The sequence below is a fragment of the Glycine soja genome, chromosome 13, assembly GCF_004193775.1.
Source record: "Glycine soja cultivar W05 chromosome 13, ASM419377v2, whole genome shotgun sequence".
Lineage (NCBI taxonomy): Eukaryota > Viridiplantae > Streptophyta > Magnoliopsida > Fabales > Fabaceae > Glycine > Glycine soja.
This window is the reverse complement of record NC_041014.1, coordinates 21,122,400-21,140,795: the sequence shown is the minus strand read 5'-3', so window position 1 is coordinate 21,140,795 and position 18,396 is coordinate 21,122,400. Positions and strand designations below refer to the sequence as shown.

At 31.5% G+C, this 18,396-nt stretch overlaps 2 protein-coding genes across 2 annotated transcripts; one reads left to right on the top strand and one right to left on the bottom strand.

Moving 5' to 3' along the window:
• Positions 1-8,453: 8,453 nt before the first annotated feature.
• Positions 8,454-9,288, top strand: LOC114380723. Its single transcript, XM_028339735.1, has one exon. It carries the CDS (start codon positions 8,485-8,487, stop codon positions 9,037-9,039), a length of 555 nt encoding a protein of 184 aa, XP_028195536.1. The 5' UTR covers positions 8,454-8,484; the 3' UTR covers positions 9,040-9,288.
• A 2,432-nt stretch (positions 9,289-11,720) lies between these two features.
• LOC114380804 (afadin- and alpha-actinin-binding protein-like) lies at positions 11,721-17,106 on the bottom strand. The gene is made up of 16 exons (XM_028339856.1): positions 16,953-17,106; positions 16,846-16,874; positions 16,650-16,761; positions 16,445-16,542; positions 16,258-16,354; positions 16,000-16,089; positions 15,828-15,890; positions 15,608-15,682; positions 15,458-15,523; positions 15,287-15,364; positions 14,589-14,699; positions 14,431-14,508; positions 14,203-14,322; positions 13,375-13,418; positions 13,264-13,291; positions 11,721-12,061 (listed from the first exon to the last, which is right to left on the bottom strand). Exons 1-16 carry the CDS (start codon positions 16,983-16,985, stop codon positions 12,047-12,049), a joined length of 1,137 nt encoding a protein of 378 aa, XP_028195657.1. The 5' UTR covers positions 16,986-17,106; the 3' UTR covers positions 11,721-12,046.
• Between the last annotated feature and the right edge of the window lie 1,290 nt (positions 17,107-18,396).

Here is an 18,396-nt window from a genome sequence, read left to right as displayed (position 1 = left end):
TTTTGGATAGTAAACATGTCACAATTTAGCATTAGAATGCGTAAAAAGAGTGATGATTTTACAACTTGTAAATTGATTCTCAAAACAAATTATTTGAAACTCTTTTTTTCAATTTTATTTTCACAAAATTATTTAAAATTCCTTTTTATCATTTTATTTAGTTTAAAAATAATTTTACTTATTTTAACATTCTTACAAACATCCGATTAGATACTTATTTTCTTAATTATTATTAAACTAGGAATTATATTAATATTTTTTAACGTTAAACTATTTATTTTAATGAATTAATACATTATTTATTTTTATTTTTACTTAAAATATTTGTTCACTAAAGAAAAAAATGATAAAAACAAAAAATTATAAATAAAAATATTTTTATTTTTTTATTTTCAAATAATATTATTAAAAAAAATTAAATGTTCGAAAATTGATTTTAAACCATATAAGTTTATTTAATTTTATTCTAATTTTTTCAAAAAAAGGAAAATTTTGATTCAAAACAAAATTATATGAGTAAAATTACTAAATCTTTATTATTATTTTATAATACATAATTATTATCCTACTTTTTATCAAAACAATTCGCAACTGTTAACTATTAATTTATGAATTATTTTTGAATATTTGAATCGAAAATGGTTTGTTTTCTTAATGAGATGGGAATATAAAATTGATACACAACCAATCAATGTTAATTTTTTATTGAAAAAAATTCTCCATTCCAATTATAACAACATCTATGATTATATGTAATCTTTTATCGATAATTAATTCAACAATGGTATAAATTCGATTTCAGGAATAACTATAAGGGGGAGCACTGCCTAGATATTTTGCAAACATTTGTTCTTAATCAATCAAAATAAGTTAAGCTAGTAACTACATTTCCATCAACTCGTAAACCAGTTGAAGAGTAACATCTTCCAAAGTTATTGTGCATTCACCAATTGGAAGATGAAACATGTGACTCAGGTCTCCACCTTTCCACCAAAGTATTTACCAAAGTGTCATCGATTTTAAAATGTTCAAGCTTTGCAACATTAGTAAAACCAGCTTGAACCAACAAAGATTGAATTCTAGGATCTAAGCAACATACTTTGAGCATATGACTGGATAACATCATTTGTTGCTTGTAGAAATGAAAATAACAACAATATATACACTAATATTAAGGTATGAATATTTTAAAGTTGTAACATAATTACCATTCAATAATTTTTAACGTATTACATATTTTTCCATATCTACGAAGGTATTGTTTCCAAAGAAAATGAGCATATGTAGATTCCATGGTTTAGGGTTTGTTACTAACTTAAAGAAGATATTAAAGAGGGATATATGACAACAAATTTAACCGAGTTTGTGTATGTATGTAGGGTCGTTACATGTGTTTTATTTATAGGAAAAAAATAATTCATGAATAATAACACAATTTATATCAAAATGATCATAATTGTTTAATTTTGTTAGTTTAATCTCAATCGTTCTTTATTAGTGTGCTTCAATTGGTGTTATCACAGGCGTTCATTTTGTTGGTGGGATCTTGACCATAGCTTTGTAAAGTGCATGTGACAAGTCACTGCTCATTATAAATATAATTTCCACTAAGGCAGTTTGAAGCATCACCTCAATCACAAATACTTGATCTCAACCTTATTATTACCTAAATCATGACTTCATCACTAGTTATTGCGATTGTGTACTACAATGGTGTCGTTACAGCAACTTAACATGGGTCAACATTCGTAAGTAGTGAACCAAAGATAGTTCAACTTAACAAGAACATGTCATTTGATGCCTTGAAGCAAGTTATTCAAAGCAAGATTAGCCTACCATATGGTAAAGTGGTGAAGCACATCCATTAACGACACCTAAATCATTTGCTGGTGATTGTTTTCAATATAAGACATGCAAGCTGCAAGATGATGATGACATGATAACTATGTTTTCTTTATTCGGGAAACTCCACAATCCACATGTGTTGAGTTATATGTTACCACTAAGGACACACGCACACAAACATATGCACAATTACTACCAATTTCTACAAGCTTTTGGAATTTGGAGGGTTTAAATGAATACCTTGATGAAGCAATAAACCTTAAATCGAGTTTTGAAGAAAAAAAATCCCAAATTATTTGATTGTTATGTTTATTATTTCATGATTTATAGTCTTCATATGTGTTGTTCATTGTTGTATTACTATGTGTTTGTATAAAGTTGTGTCAAGTTTGTCATTTTCTTAATTAATTACTTTCAACTTTGTAAACACAATACACGACATGTCTTCCTCATTTGTCCATTGGTTAATGCAATACAATGGTTAAATAATCAATTCAGATGAAGGGATACATTTGAACGCCCCAACCAGTGTTCTTTACATCAAAACAAGACATCACACGTGAAGTCTCAAAAAGGAGAATCCACCAAAAAATTAGACTTCAACCACATGACCGAGTCGGTGATATCTCTTTTTGATACCCTTAACTAGTTGGATATGGAATGCTCAAGTTTACAACATTGAAAATTGTTGAAGACGAAAATGTCAAAGGTATAATTGATGTTATTCGCCAACATGAGATTCTTTAATCTATTAAATTGTATGCAAGCATTGAGCTAAATACACTTCCCACTCCGATTCCTTAGCCAAATACCTCACGAATCCCATTATTATTCATATCCTCAATCCAATTTTGCACATGTATCAGATGCAACCCCATCATATACTCATGCCAATTTTTACTCATCGACATTAGATTTAACCCAACCACAAGTACATGAATGGCAACCAACCACATTTTCTTTTACACAACTTCTTCCTACACCATTTTTCACTAATTTGTTAGCCTCACAATCATTTGGTCTTACTGAGGATCAACCTCATGCATACTGGAGTACTCTTAAAGCAAAGCCTATCCCATCAACTCAACCAAATGAGCCTGAATTTGCTGAGTTTGGCTTACCTAACAAAGAACTCGGTCCCTTTAGTGGTGATGAAGACAAAATTTTATGCAACCAACCCCATCAAGAACATGATGAAGAGGCTGATCCTACACCCCCATCAACAACCATACTAGCATACTACATGGCAGTACACATGCAAAATGTTGACCTTGAATCTAATTTTCAAGATTTTGAATTGGTCATGCGTTGGATCGCAAAGAAGTCCAACATTCGATGGGAACCCTCTTTGAAAGAATTTGTTTTGAAACCAAAGAAGAAGTACAACATGCTTTGCAGTAGTATCATGTGAACAAAGAAGCTACTTACAATACCAAATTGTCAAATCCAACAATGTTAATTATTAAATGTAATGGCGATGGATGTGCTTGGAGGTGCAGAGCAGTATACATCCTTGCAAGTAAGAAATGGGAAATCAAAAAGCTCCATGAACCCATACATGTTCAAATCTTGCCATATCACAAGATCATGCAAAGTTATCTTATATGCTCATTAATAAAAGTATCCACGCGTTGATCAACAACGATCCATTAACTTCAGTGTCAGCCTTGGTAACACTTGTCAAAAGCACTGAAAGATACACTACGGCGTACAAGAAAGCGTGGTTGACAAAGCAAAAAACCATTGAAAACATCTATGACATCTGGGAAAAATCATACCATAATTTACCAAGATTGTTGCAAGCTATGTAGACATATCTTCCAAGTATGGTTGTAGAGAAGGAAACATTGTTAATGCTAATCAAACAAGGTCAAATAGTAGAGGGTGTCATTAAATTTCATCATCTTTTTTGGAGTTTCAGACCATGTATCGATGAGTTTCAATATTGCAATCCCGTTGTTCAGGTTAATGGAACTTGGTTGTATGGAAAGTACAAAAGAAAATCTCATTGTGGCAGTTGCACAAGATGAGAACAAAAAAATATTGTTAATAGCCTTCATCGTTGTCGAGGGTGAATCAGCGGAAGCCTGATTCTTTTTCCTCTATAATTTGAAAAGACATGTCACACCACAAAAATGGTCTTTGTTTGATTTTAGATAGGGACGAGTCATCCAAAAGTGCCTACCTAAGACGAGATAGTGGGTGAATGTTAGAGAATTTTGTGCATGTGGTCTACATTTGACACATTGTATAAAATTACACGAGGAAGTACAAAAATAATGACATAAAAATATTGATTATTAGTATGGGTGAATATTAAACTTTTTTCTCTTCATAATAAATATCACTTAATTTTATATTATTCACAATATTTAAATTATATGTTTTTAACTACTTAGCATATGCAAGGACGAAGCCTGCTTTCAACTATTGCTACAACAATTTGAGGCAGGAGCAGATAGTGAACAAGCCATTAATTGACTTAACCAGATTTCGCAAGAAAAATGAACTCTTGTTTGGGATGAAGGCTAATGAAGGGGAGACATGACCACCAATCTAACTAAGTCAATCAACTCGGTACTTAAGAAAACAATAAATCTTTCAATAAGTGTGTTGGTCAAATCGACTTATCAAAGGTGTAATAACCTGTTCCACAAAAGAGGGATAAAGTCGAAGCTATGATTAGATTTAACCATGTTTATATAGAAATACTAAACAAGGCTAGGGAAGACATGTAAAGGAAGGTTAACTTTCATCATGTTCTTGAGTTTGATCGATGTGATACACGGTTCTTAGTCCAAGAGACAATTAACCCAAGAGAAGTGCGACCGGCTGGAAATTTCATGATTAGGTTAGATCAAAGGTGATGTGATGTGGTAAATTCCAAAAGGTACACATGCCTTGTTCGCATGTCATTGCTGCTTGTAAGCACATTCACCATGATTATAGGGCTTACATAGATCCTATTTACACATTGGAAAGTGTCTCAAATATGTACAAAGCGAATTGTGCAATGAAGCGTATTGGCCACAGTGTCATAAACCACCAATATGGCCTGACCAAAAAATGTTAAGAAATTCTATAGGTCGTCCAGTATCCTCTTGTATACACATCAAAATGGATATGAGAGAATCGAATCAACCAAAAAGATATTCCATATGTCACAATCTAGGTCACTCAAAAAACAAATGTCCTCATCATGTTGGAAACTCAAGTCAACAACATTAAAAATAAATTGTTGTATTGTTTGTAAATTCTATTCTAATTCATGCTAACTTTAATCATTTTTTAGTTGAAATAAATTTGTGGGTTAAATACAAATTTTATTGACAAATTAATTTTTCTTTTTTTAGAAAGACATAAAAAATACAATAAAATAACTAATAAAGACATAAAAAGTAATTACAAAACAAAAATAAAAACAATTAAAAACACAGTATTGTATTGTTTGTAATTATATTCTAATTCATGTTAACTTAAATAATTTTTTAATTCAAGTAAATTTTTGGGGTAAATACACATTTTATTAACAATAAATTAATTTTTTTTAGAAAGACATAAAAAATACAAAGGAATAACTAATAAAAGACATAAAAAATAATTACAAAAAACAAAAAAATATCATTTTTTAAATGAGTTAAGTAATCAATTTCCCAAGAACTAATTTATTAAATAATAAAAAAACCATGATGTGAAATCGATTCTAGGATAACCGATACTGATTTCATACCTTGCGCAGTAAAATATATCATTTAGATAATGATTTTTGGGTTGTATTATTTATGTAATTTTTTTATTTTTTTTTTGTATTATTGGGATAAAAATCTCTCCTCATGTTTGGATAAATGAGGAGATTTTACTATTCATTGGACCCTCAACCCATAAAAGGATGTGGTCGTTGTGCATAATGGATAAGCTACAATACAATAAATTGTAATTTTGATTTTCTATAATTTTAAATTTATGATTTCAGTCTCCTTATTTCTAATAAAAACATTTGATCATCTTATTTTTTATAATAAATAATTTTGGTCCTTCCATAAATTAACAATTAATTGATATTTATTTTGTTTAATTAACTTTATAAACATTATTTTATATTTATCATTAGTCAATACTTATTAAAATTTTGTACCTATAAAAAATTATATAAATATTTTTTATTTTTATATTTTATCATTTTATATATATTTATTTTGAATAGTTTACATTTTTTTTTAATTTTACCAATTTATAATTAAATTTCATAAATTAATGTACAAATTATTTACATAAATTATTTTTTAAATTGATTTATAATATACATTATTTTCACTCTAATTATATAAATTAATATAATTGCACCAATTAATATATAAATTATACAAAATTACGTAATTTTATTTTATATGTAATTTTTTATTTTAATTATATAAACTAATGAAATTTTAATATTTATTTTTTTAGGAAACTTACATGTTAATAATTTTGTTTTAATTATAAAATTTTTTTAGTAAATAATTTTTTCAAAATCAATTATATAAATCAAGAAAATTAAATATGTAAGTTATTTATAAAATTTATTTTATGTAATTTATAAAAATTGTGTAAATTTATTCTTACATATAAATAATAAAATTTTTATTTGATTATAAACAGTAATAAATTTTGTAATTTTTAATATAAATAATACAATTTTTTCTTTTAAATATAAACAGAAACAATTTTTTTTAAAATTTTTTAGGTTATTTAAATAATATTTTAAATTTACGTAATTTGTGTAAATTATATAAAATAAATCTTTTAAAATAACCTATATATTCATTTTTATAAATTTTATAAATTATAATAAAATAAGAATATTTTTTGTTTATAATAATTTTTTTTATTTATATTAAAATAAAATTCTATAATAAAAATAAATACATGTAAAATTAAATATTAAATATTTTAATTCCTACAAAGTTCTTTTTATTTTTCACTTTATTCAATGGTTTGTCACATAAGCATCATGTTAGTATCTATAGGTCATATATAAAGTAAGTATTTGATTTTGAATGGTAATTGATGAAAGGATCAAAATTTTTTAAAATAAGAAGATTAAATAAATTTCTTGATTTAAAAATAAAATGAGTAAAATCATAATTTTAAAATTACAATTACACTTTCGCTGTAAAATACAACTCATTGGACGCCATCACTGAAGCTTAATCGTAACAAAGAATTTTCCTGAAGTCGGTCTGAACAAAAAGTGGCCTTGTCTCTTAAGTCTTCCATAGAAGAACTACCGGGCCAAATCTTCCACAGTCAGGTTAATCGTTCCCAAGTCATACTTATTAAGAAGTTATAATAAAGGGTAAATACATTTAGGCAGTGAGAAAGTGATATATGAGAAAAATAAAAAATTCAAATTTAAAAAAATTTTAAATGCTTAAAAAGTACAATAAACTTAATCTTATAAATAATTTAATAACAAATTGATACCTAAACTTTATAATTTAATGTCAAATTAATTCTCAAAAGATATAATTTATTATGAAATTAGTCTTTAAACATTATAATTTAATAACAAAATAACTTTCTAAGATCAATATGTCATACTTTTTTGTACATTTGATAATTAAATTTAAATTTTTTCTTTTAAAGATTAATTTATCACTGTCTAATGATTTTAAGGAGCAAAATAATATTTATCCTATAATAAAACTCTAGTCTACAAGGTATATGCATGGCAGATAATTAAAAATAACTAATTGTCAAAAGTCCTCTTCATTCTCACAATTATGAAATAGTAGCTGGCTAGTAGCATTTGTATTCGTTCAAATTCAATGAATGCAACCTTAGGTAATTGCCAAGTAATGGACTTTGCTTTTTTAGCATTTGAGAAAAGTTATCGATGTTCCAATCAAAGCTGTGAAGATAAGTAGATGGGCCTTAGTTGTCATATAATAATATATCAATTAATTCAAGCAGAAATGCCTTGGCATAACATGTGCCTCAGCTCACATATAACACAAGACCAATTCGGTCATCTCAATGATCCCAAGCCCTTAATTCATATAATAATATTAAAATAATGCAGCAACTATGTTGTCTGAGAAGCTAAGATGGGGGACCAAGTCTTACGGGTTTGGTCATGTCATGGCACATGCAACAGAGGCCGGCCAACTTTCATAATAATTTATATTTTTATGTAAAAAAAAAAGGTTTAGATAGATTAATCTAGAGACGTTATCAAATAAACCTTCAACTCAATAAATGTAAGAAAAAAGTATATATAAATTACTTACCAACAAATTTATTTTTTTACATCAATAACAAAAAATCAAATCCACTTGTAAAATAAGTCTATGTCTTACCAATTTTAGACATTTGTTTGGCTAATTAATTAATAATCGGTTTCATCACAGCCTTAGAAACAACGACATCACATACCCATCTTGCTTTACTATTCGTTTCCTTGTCAATACAAAAAGACTTTGAGTCACTCAATCTAGAAGTAACAGGCTACGACCAATCAATCTAATTAACAAAAAAGTAGAGTGTTTCCATGACTCTCTAATGGTCAAAACGGTATATATATAAATAATTGTATACCCAATATTCCATCCTATATAAACACAACTTGGTCCAACATTCTTTTATATTGGAAAAGCTACGATGGATTTTGAGTATCAGAACATGTCAATGAGCAAAATTCTCTCAAGGAGATCCTCTATGGGGTGCTCCTCTCGCATTTCTTATTATAGGAGTAGTGGGGAAGGGGTTCCATTCAAATGGGAAATGCAACCAGGGATTGCAAAGGAACAACAACCAAGAGAAGATCTTCCTCCACTGAGTCCTCCACCAGCACTTCTCAGCCTGGGGCTACCCAAGCCATGTATTCCAGACACCAAACCTTCAACAAGGTCAAGGCTAAGGTTTTGGAAGAAAAGGGTAAAACGGGGAAAAAGCAAAAAGTCATCCTCTTCATCCCATGATTGTTTTCATGAAGATGATGATGTTATTGGTTTGGACATATTAGATTGCAACTCTGATTCTGAGTCTAACTCAATGGCATCACCTCGTGGTTCTAGTTTCTCTTCTTGGTCGTCTATGTCATTCATGAAAAGTCCTACTACTACTATCAGAAAGGTATATAGAAGGCCTTCGACCTTAGGTTGCTTCCCCATGCATGTTACCAGAGTTTTCGTTTCTATTGCAAGGCGTGATTGAAGCAACATTATATTTATAGTAAGCAGTTAGTTCTGCCTTTACATTTACGTACATTAGAGTGATATTCGCACACACTCAAACACAATATTTTTCATTTGTAAAAATTTCATCATGTAATAATAGTTTATCTGATCAGAGCCTCTCTCTGCCAAGTCTAACGCTGTCACTTCATCTGCTGTGAAGATATTAGATTACAACTAATGTGTAACATTTATTATTCTTTATATCGTGACATTCTTGTAAAAATTTGATTAAGGGACTAACCTTTCTTAATAATGTTCTTCATAGCACAAACTTAGGATCCAACTCCTAACAGGCTTCACCTGTCAATCATGTTATAATTTAGCTTAGATATATAGTGTGCTATCATGAAAAACGTAACATAACAGTTACATATTATATATATATATATATATATATATATATATATATATATATATATATATATATGATGCTAAATACGAGCAGTTCTAAATCCAAGAGAGGATATTAATTTAGAAGTTATGCGTTATGACCATTTGTAAGGCCGAGTTGTCCATAAGCGTATAAATATAGAAGCATGTCAATTCAATAAAACAACATCATATAAGCTGCTATGCTTAGCTAAGCTGCCCACAACATGGAGTACATCTTAATTTAGGGGAAATTGTTCTAACTTAATTTGACAGATCTTGATTTCATTCTCTAAAACTAATTTGGCTAGAATTGAATTTGTAATGATATAATTTAATTTAAAAGTTATCATCTCTTTATTTGAAATTCATTATTTGTAATATAAAATTCTTAATACAAAGGCTCTATTTTATATTTTTAGTAATATGTAGCTTTTAAGAACAATTAATCTTAATCACAAGAAACTAGAGTGACACATTCTTATTTTTGTTAAATGACTGGAGCTTGAGGACAGTAAGTACTTCCGAAACATTCCTTGAGGCCCATATTTTGTGAACCAGTACACATTCATAAGATGAGGCAGTATCACCAAACTTTTTCCACATTCCCCTCCCCTGAACCAAAAAACAAAGGCTATCACATACATGATCGATGAGATGGACAATGTGCCTTGGTAAGCACTAGTAGGTCCAGTTAGTTGAAACTATAACCTGCAACCTATCAGCATCATCATAACTCTTTAAAAACAAGTAACTTGTTGGAGTTGATACTGATCCCTATCACATTTGCTATTGGTCCCTACCACTTGAGAAAAGACCCTCTTACCCTCTCCCTCCCTCTTCCTCTTCCCCTTCCCCTTCCCCACGACACCAACCCATCACCACCACACCATCTCCGCACCCAAATTTGAACCTCCGTCTGTGCCGCAGCGGGCGTCTTCCCTGTTGCGTCGTGGGGTGGTGTTCGCACAACGGTGCGGTGGTGCTATGACACGTAAATCTGTTGGTGTGAGGTGCCATTTGGGTCGCACGATGATGTTGTAGGTATGGCGGTGGCAATGATGACGTGATGGAAGGTGGTGATCTTGGTGTTTGGGTCGTGTAGGTCTTGGTGGTGTTTGATGATGATTATGGTTGACGATGACGATGTGCATTGTGCAGAGGCTAACATATAGGGATGTCAAAATAAATAAATAACAGAAATATAATTTTATTGTATAATTTGTATAATAAAATTGTGCTTCTATTTTTTTTTTTTCACACTTCCTCCATAAACATCGAAAGCATTATGTGAAAATGATACTTTCTGAAGAAAAAAAAAAAGAATTATTCGGTAGGGACAAACCCAATGACAACTCCCTAATTAGTGGTTTCAATGACAGTCCATGCCTTACGATACTACGCATTTAAAGCATTTTGGGTAAGCAGCTTAGTCATTCACATATCCACACAAACAGCGAAGTTTTTTTTCTGAAAGGCACACAAGCAGCTTAGTCATTCATCGAAATCCATTAGAATAAATAAATTCCACCAGTAAGGTTAGTTACATGCATAAACAATTAACATCAAGTTATTTTAAACGAAATCTTTCTTCACAACTTCTCTCAATGTCCTTCCTACTTCCTAGTCTCCTCTCCCTTTCCACGGGACTAAAAAAATCATATAATTTACTTTCCTCACTATTGTTTCTAGTTTCTTTTTTTTTACATATTCAAATAACCTTAACCCATTTTTTGTTATCTCTTGATGAGCAATTATTTCATATTTTAATTGGTCACACTTCCATCTTATCTCATTTCTGCTAGTCACATTTTTCTCTTCTTTAAAGTCCAACATTCATATATATAATCAAGCGTTAAAACATACGGTCCCATTTGGAAGAACTTATAAACAGCTTATTCAGACTTATATTATAATTTACAAGTCCTTATGAGAGTGTTTGAAAAAACTTGTAAAAGTATCTCACGGATAATCTAAAAGATCTTCCATGCTTATTTTAATAAGCTGTATAGAATAGCCTATCTGCAACAACCTGTAAGGAGGTTTTTAAAAGACCCAAAATCGATTCTCGTTATCTACAAATACAAAATTACATCACATTTAAATAGCTTTTAATGGTTTGGGGGGTTCACATCACTAAAGATCCTAAGATGGAAACATTTTGTAGTAGTTGGTGGCTTTGTAGAACACTAGGTCCCAAGTAATCCTTCTGCATTCATTTTTGAAAACAACCATTTCTTCTATAAATGTGTGACCTGTATATTTCCCACCGAAAAAATGAGACATGAATTTTAGAAGAGCCAAAAGTGGTAGTATAAAATATTTCTAGCTGTCAATCTTAAATGTTATGTAGTTTGAATGGTTCTTGTGACATAAATATGATCTATTTTTTCTTCTAGCAGTTCCACGGGTACAATAACACTAATTACAACATCATGCTAATAATTACAATGATATTCGACCATACTCGGGCCTGTTAATATAAACTAGGGCAGTGCACGATGAACAAGCAAGATTAGAAAAACAGGCTAAAAGCATGCTGTCCATTCCTGTTACACTGGAGAGCCAACTCAATTAATCATGCCAAGCATCAAATGTGAGTATCCTCAGCTTTGTTAATTACATACTGCCTGTAAACCAAGAAACAACGATATCACAACGCTGGCACCATCAATGTGACTGATGGAGAAGCAAGTAACAATAAATCTACAGCTAAATGTGACATAATGACAACTATAATTTTACCTCATTAGGAAGCTGCCAATTAACATTATGATTATACACGATAATGATTTCAACTTTATGATTGAATCCCAAAATCATATGTTAATCAACATTTCAAGCAAAGAATGAAAATATCAAATAAAAGAATCAGCATCAGAGGCCACACAAATGGTTAATGCTAAATGTCATCATCACCACCTTCCCTTTCTACACCAATACTTGCTACCACCAACAAAGGCACACAGACCATCCAAACATCAATATTTTGATCCCTTCTGCAGCCAGTAGAGGAATAAGTATGATGGAAATCCCTTTCTACTATCCTCTATATTTCAACAATTCTCAGTACTAACAACTTAGCTTCAGAATTTCAGGTAACGGATCAGTCTTATCTTCAAGACCAGGTGTCTTCGAAGGTGCTGAATGAGTTATTCCCATTTTGAACTTTCAAGATATTTTCAGAATTGTAAAACATCAAGAGTTCATCACACACACAGAGACAAAAAGAAAGTAATCAACTAAACCTAAAAATAGAGAAAAACAGGCAAGTTTCATCTGGTCCTACCCTGTCAATTAAATTGTATGAACTTGCAAGCTATTGACAAATGTTCTTCCTTAGTAAGTTGTACCCTTACAAACCAAATTGCTTATTTCTGACCTCAATAGACATACTTAAGATAGGAAATTTTATTCAAGATTGGGACCCACTGGACAATTCCTAACTTTCAAGTTGCATACACCAAATCAAAAGACAGGATATACAAAAATGTCAGATGCCATATCCCACATAAAAACTATAATCTATCACAAATGGAAACTCAAGAAACACAGACTCAGATTGGATATCCCTGCAAACTTCCAAAGAGAAATCCCACAAGATAGTTTGAGGCCATAATCAATTTACAAAATAAAGTATACCTCACTACAAATAATTTTCCAAAGCTACTTATCAGTTATCAACCAACCACCACAAAACAAAGTATTCACACTATGAAAAACCTTCAGAATCTTAATTATATTAAATAAGGTTGGTCGCTAAATTTACATAACAAAATACTTGTCGGAAACAAGAAACAGGCAAACAAAACATATATATATATATACATACCTCAGCCGGTGCTGGGATGATAGATTCCCTGTAAAGTTTGAAAAGCAATTCAACTTACTGCATCTATACATAATTAAATGGTTCTTAACAAATCAAAAGTACACTGAGTACCTTGGCCTGTCAGATTTTGCAAGATGTTTAGACATTATTGATGCCTGCAATACAACACATCATCACATGGTTCTCTACCTTAAATTTAAAATGCATTATTAAATAAAAATTAACATTAAAAAATACTGTCAGGCAATTAGATTGAAAAGAGTGATTAAGAAAAACTCATTGGATTTATTGAAAGAGAGAACTGTTTGAATTGAGATACTCGTTTGAGTGATACAACCTCCCCCCCCCCCCCCCCAAAGAAAAAGAAAACTAATAAAAAAAAAGAGTCCACATATATAATGACCCACATGCTTTTCAAACTTCAATTAATGAAGAATAGAAGCCACACAGATTAAAAAGTTAATACAGATTTAAATTAATAGTCATATGGTGATTGTAACAAGTACAGACTTGCTTGAGCAAACAAACAAAACAAAAGCAACACTGCAACATTTAGTCATATAACAATTGAAAATTAAGAGTAAATGAAAATTTTAATGAATCTAAAATAGATAGATAGAAAGACTCAAGAAAGCAGCACTGCCATTTTTCCTATTTCACTCCATTTTCTGGTGAAGTACCAGCTTTACCTTGCCGAGAAAAATTTGCTTTTGCTTTCCTAAAAGACCAACAATTCTTGCTACTCATAACAGCAGTTTTTTTCAGCTTTCATTATAAAGAGCTTTGTACTTTGACCAAACACTATGAAACATCAAAAAAAGAGCTTCTCTAACTAAAAAGCAACTTTTGTTGATTTCACATGACAATTAAAGCATCAAACAGGCTCTAAATGCCTTGGACCTAACTTGTGATTTCAATTGCATGAACAAAACACATTACCTGCTCCTGTATGATGCTCCTTGCTTCGACAAGTTGAGCTTCAAGCTCAAGTTCCCTCTCAGTAGCCTCAGAAGTAACTTCTGCTTCCTTTTGAGCATCTTGCAATTGAACCATGCGCTCCTTCATATTTCAATTTTCAAGCAGTTAACAACCAAAGACAATCAATTCATTCATATATGCAAATACTTAAAAGATAAAAATTGGAAAGTGATACTAATAAGTAATTACCTTTATAGAAGCCATTTTGTTACGAAGACTTTCTTCTATTTGATCTCTGGCCATGTGAAAAGGAAGGTCAAATACGTCCTGCAAGTACCAAACTCATTAATTTCAGAAGGCAGTTTGACATAGGGAATAAAGTATGAAAATTTAATAATCTTCCATACCATTTTCCCAACCAATGGAGATTGTGAAGGATCACTTTCAACTCTTTCATTGCCAGTGAGAGATTGCTTTGGTAGTCCATTAGGAGCATTTAAGAAATCACGCATATCCACCTGTAATCAGTACACTCACAAATCTCATAATCAAGGACAAGGAACCTGCTTTAGAGGGAGGGGCATCGCAGAATAAAGGTCTTCATATAGAGGGAAGTACAGACTGTAGGTGACATAAAATAGAAAATAGGATGAAATCAAAAAAGAAATATGCTGAAAGCCACCAATACCAAAAATTGACTCCCATGTTAATGTTCTTCCAGCACCCATTTAATTACTATGGCCATCCATCATTTTGCACTTTGCATCACAAAATAATCGATTCCCAGAACACATACCAAAAAATTATATTGTTGACTTCATGTCCAAACCAAAAAACATAAAATATCAGGGAAGAAAGATATTCACATGAGAGAAGAAAGGGAATATCAGGGAGAGAGGAGTCTTTTAAAACTGCAGGCATAACAAAAATTTAAAAAAGCAACATACAGTAACTGAATGATAACAAAGCAAAAGTCGATGAAAGTTCAAAATTACATCAAGTAGAATCAATGAAATGTGAATAGAATAAACATGCATTGCATTCATAGTCTTATCTGCAAGTAGAAATTTCAGCAAATAACAATAATTACCTATCAGGAACCTACCTGCATTGATCTCAATAATGCTCTTAAATCAGCATTCTCTGCCATCAGTTCTTGATTCTTTGACTCATAAGCATCCACCTTTCAACATTAAAAATAAATTGTATGAGATGAGGGTGTGTCCCGAATACAAAGAACTATAATGACAGAGTGAAAGTTTTTCAATATGCATACAATCTTTTTATAAAAATCATTGTCAGCTTTCTTCCCATTCCATGTTCCACGTTGCCTCCCTTCCTTCTGTTTACACACATCATAAATACCAAATTATCATGAAATAAAATATCTTCCAAGCAAAGTCCAAACTACATGGATAGCTGGTACCTGAAGCAAATTCATTATCTCCATGCCTGACCTAGACTCTTTCTTCTTCTCCATCAACACTTGGTTTAGCCTCTCCTGCAAATACAAAAAATACCAGCCCTTATTCATTTCCAAATCTAATAATATGTGGACTTGTGTAAGTTCCTATCATGTAAGAGCACTAATCACCAAATATGGTTCTCATCAGAATAAAAAAAATAAAAAATCAAAGATGTCACACCTGCAACTTTATGTATTCCTTTTCCTTCTTCTTCATCTCATGCATTTGTTGAGTCTTTACTTGCTTTAACACCATTCAATAGTCAAATTCACAAGAGTCAGAGGCTTATCCATTTTGAAGTAGGGTCATCCAAACAAGACGCCACAATAAGCAAAGAGATCAAACTTCTAACCTGATTACCAATAACCATTCTCTGAAATTCATCCCTCTCCTGTTGCAGCTTCTCAATTTGAGCCTTCAGAGCTGCAGTGTTTTTAGCCTCCTATATAAAAGGAATTCTACCCAAATTAAACAAAAATCTAGTAGCATCACTGCATAAATAAGGAAATCGTTACATCTTGACTAACAGACACACTTCTAATCTTTTCATCTAAGCAAGACAATAACATGCTTTAGGTTTGCCAAAACCAGAAATACAAGCACTCCTTACCGTTCTAGTAATAGTCGCTATCTCCCTGTCCTTGACTTGTAGTAGACCTTCCAGCCTCTCCACTTTGGCCTCCAATCTCGATATGTCAGACAACAGTCTACAACATCAAAAGTAAAACACATTGAACTCACACGCATAACACATTGCGAGACTAACATCAATCGAAGGTCTTATATTTAGCAACTACCGTTGTCTTTGATCATTAGCAGACTCTCTAAATTCAACGTCGCGCTGTCTCTGCTGGAGCAAGAAGTAAATGCAATTGCAAGTCCTCGCAATTGAAACCTACCACATTTTCCAGAACAACATCATTCACATAACACACGCTCACACATTGGCGAAAAACAAAACAATGTAAATGAAAGACAGAACGGGATCAGTTCAATTCTCACGGGGTCATTGGCGAAGAGATCGAGCGAAGCCGGGAAACCAAACGTGACGAGCGATTGGTTGAGATACTTAGCGCAATGCTCCAAATTCTCAACATCGGCGAACGTGTAGTCGCTGAAACAAACAAGAGAAAGGGAAACCCCTACGAATTGGTAAAAATGCACAAGGAAGGGAAGAATTGAAGAGGAATAAACTAACCCGGCTGTGAAGGAAGATTGAGAAGGTGGCTGCAAAGAAAAGAAAGAAGAGAGTTAGAGAAATGGAGAGGGAGAATAACGTAAATAGGGATTCTCGAAGAGTTTTACCCTAAGATCCAAGTCTCCATCAGTGGGAGGCATAGTTGTTAAAAAGAGAGCAAGAGAGGGAGCTTCTTTTATGGGCTCTGCGTGTGACTATGAGTAGTAGTAATAGTAGTAGCAGTGTTAGTTCTTAGATCCAAATTTGAAAGAGGAATAAATGAAACGGGTGCTCTGGTTAATAATACTCTGCGGTCAGATCTGGATGTTTGTTTTTGCACCCTCCAATTGCAAACCTACAGCTGGCTTCAGATGGACTTTTCTTTGAGTGCCAAATAGAGCTATATTTTAGTTGTGATTATGAGAATCCTTTGGTTGAATTAGACGTGCAGGGTTTTCTATTTCTTTTTGGTTGGGATGCCACTTCTCATTTCCTAATCAATCTTTCGGGTTATAACGCACTTCTCATTTCCTAATCAATGTGGATTGTTTTTTCATGTCCCAACGCACTTAACTCCTCCAGCTACTTACTTGTCTTCATTTTGTTATTCATTCATCCCTCAAATTTCTGTAAAATCGATTTACAGCAATAATCTACAGAAAAATGGGTTCATTATAACTTTATACTAGCCACCAGACCCTAGAAATTTATGATGTTAGGTCCTTTGTTATTAATCCTTTGCATGTATTAAAGGGAGTAATTGCTTTTTTTTTTATCCTAATACCAACTGTTTTGTTACAGTCTTACAGACATTTTGTTGATATAAGAAATCGCGCTGGCTTTGATTGATCAGGTTACTTTATGGACATATTGACTGTTTAGACACTTAGTTTATTTTCGTATTCGATTAAATGATTAATGATGTTACATATACTCACAGATGATATTTTTATATATATTTTTATGAGTTTTTCTGTATATATTTTTTTTTTCTATTTTTATTATCTATCTAACTAAAACTAATCTCACCTCTTTTCTAGTTATTATGGTAATTACATCAACTCATCATTTTAATATAAGATGATGCCTATTAAGCAGTATTATTTTCAATTGAATGGTGTTTGAACTTTTTTTAATGTATCTGTTCTCTAGAATTGATTTATAGTTAATTTTGAAAAAAAAATACAATTGTTTAAAAACTCATTGAATTAAAATAAACTATATTTAAAATCCATTGAAAGGAAAAAAAAAATTGACATGCAAAACTAAATTCTCTTGTGAAAAAGGGATATGGTGTCTCGTTTTTTCTTTTTTTATCCTCATAATATAAATCATTGATATCAGACTTATCATATCTTTTTTTTGTGATACAAACTCATCATATCAGTTAATGAAAAATACTGCTTTTATATAAATATATATAGATAAATAGATAGATATGAACATGATAATACGGTATGGGACACATAACATGTCAATAAGGACAAAAAAACAACACATCCTCGAATAAGTGGGGCATTCAAGAATCCTTGCCAAAATTAAGCAACGCCAGGATGCAGATTGCGTACGAAT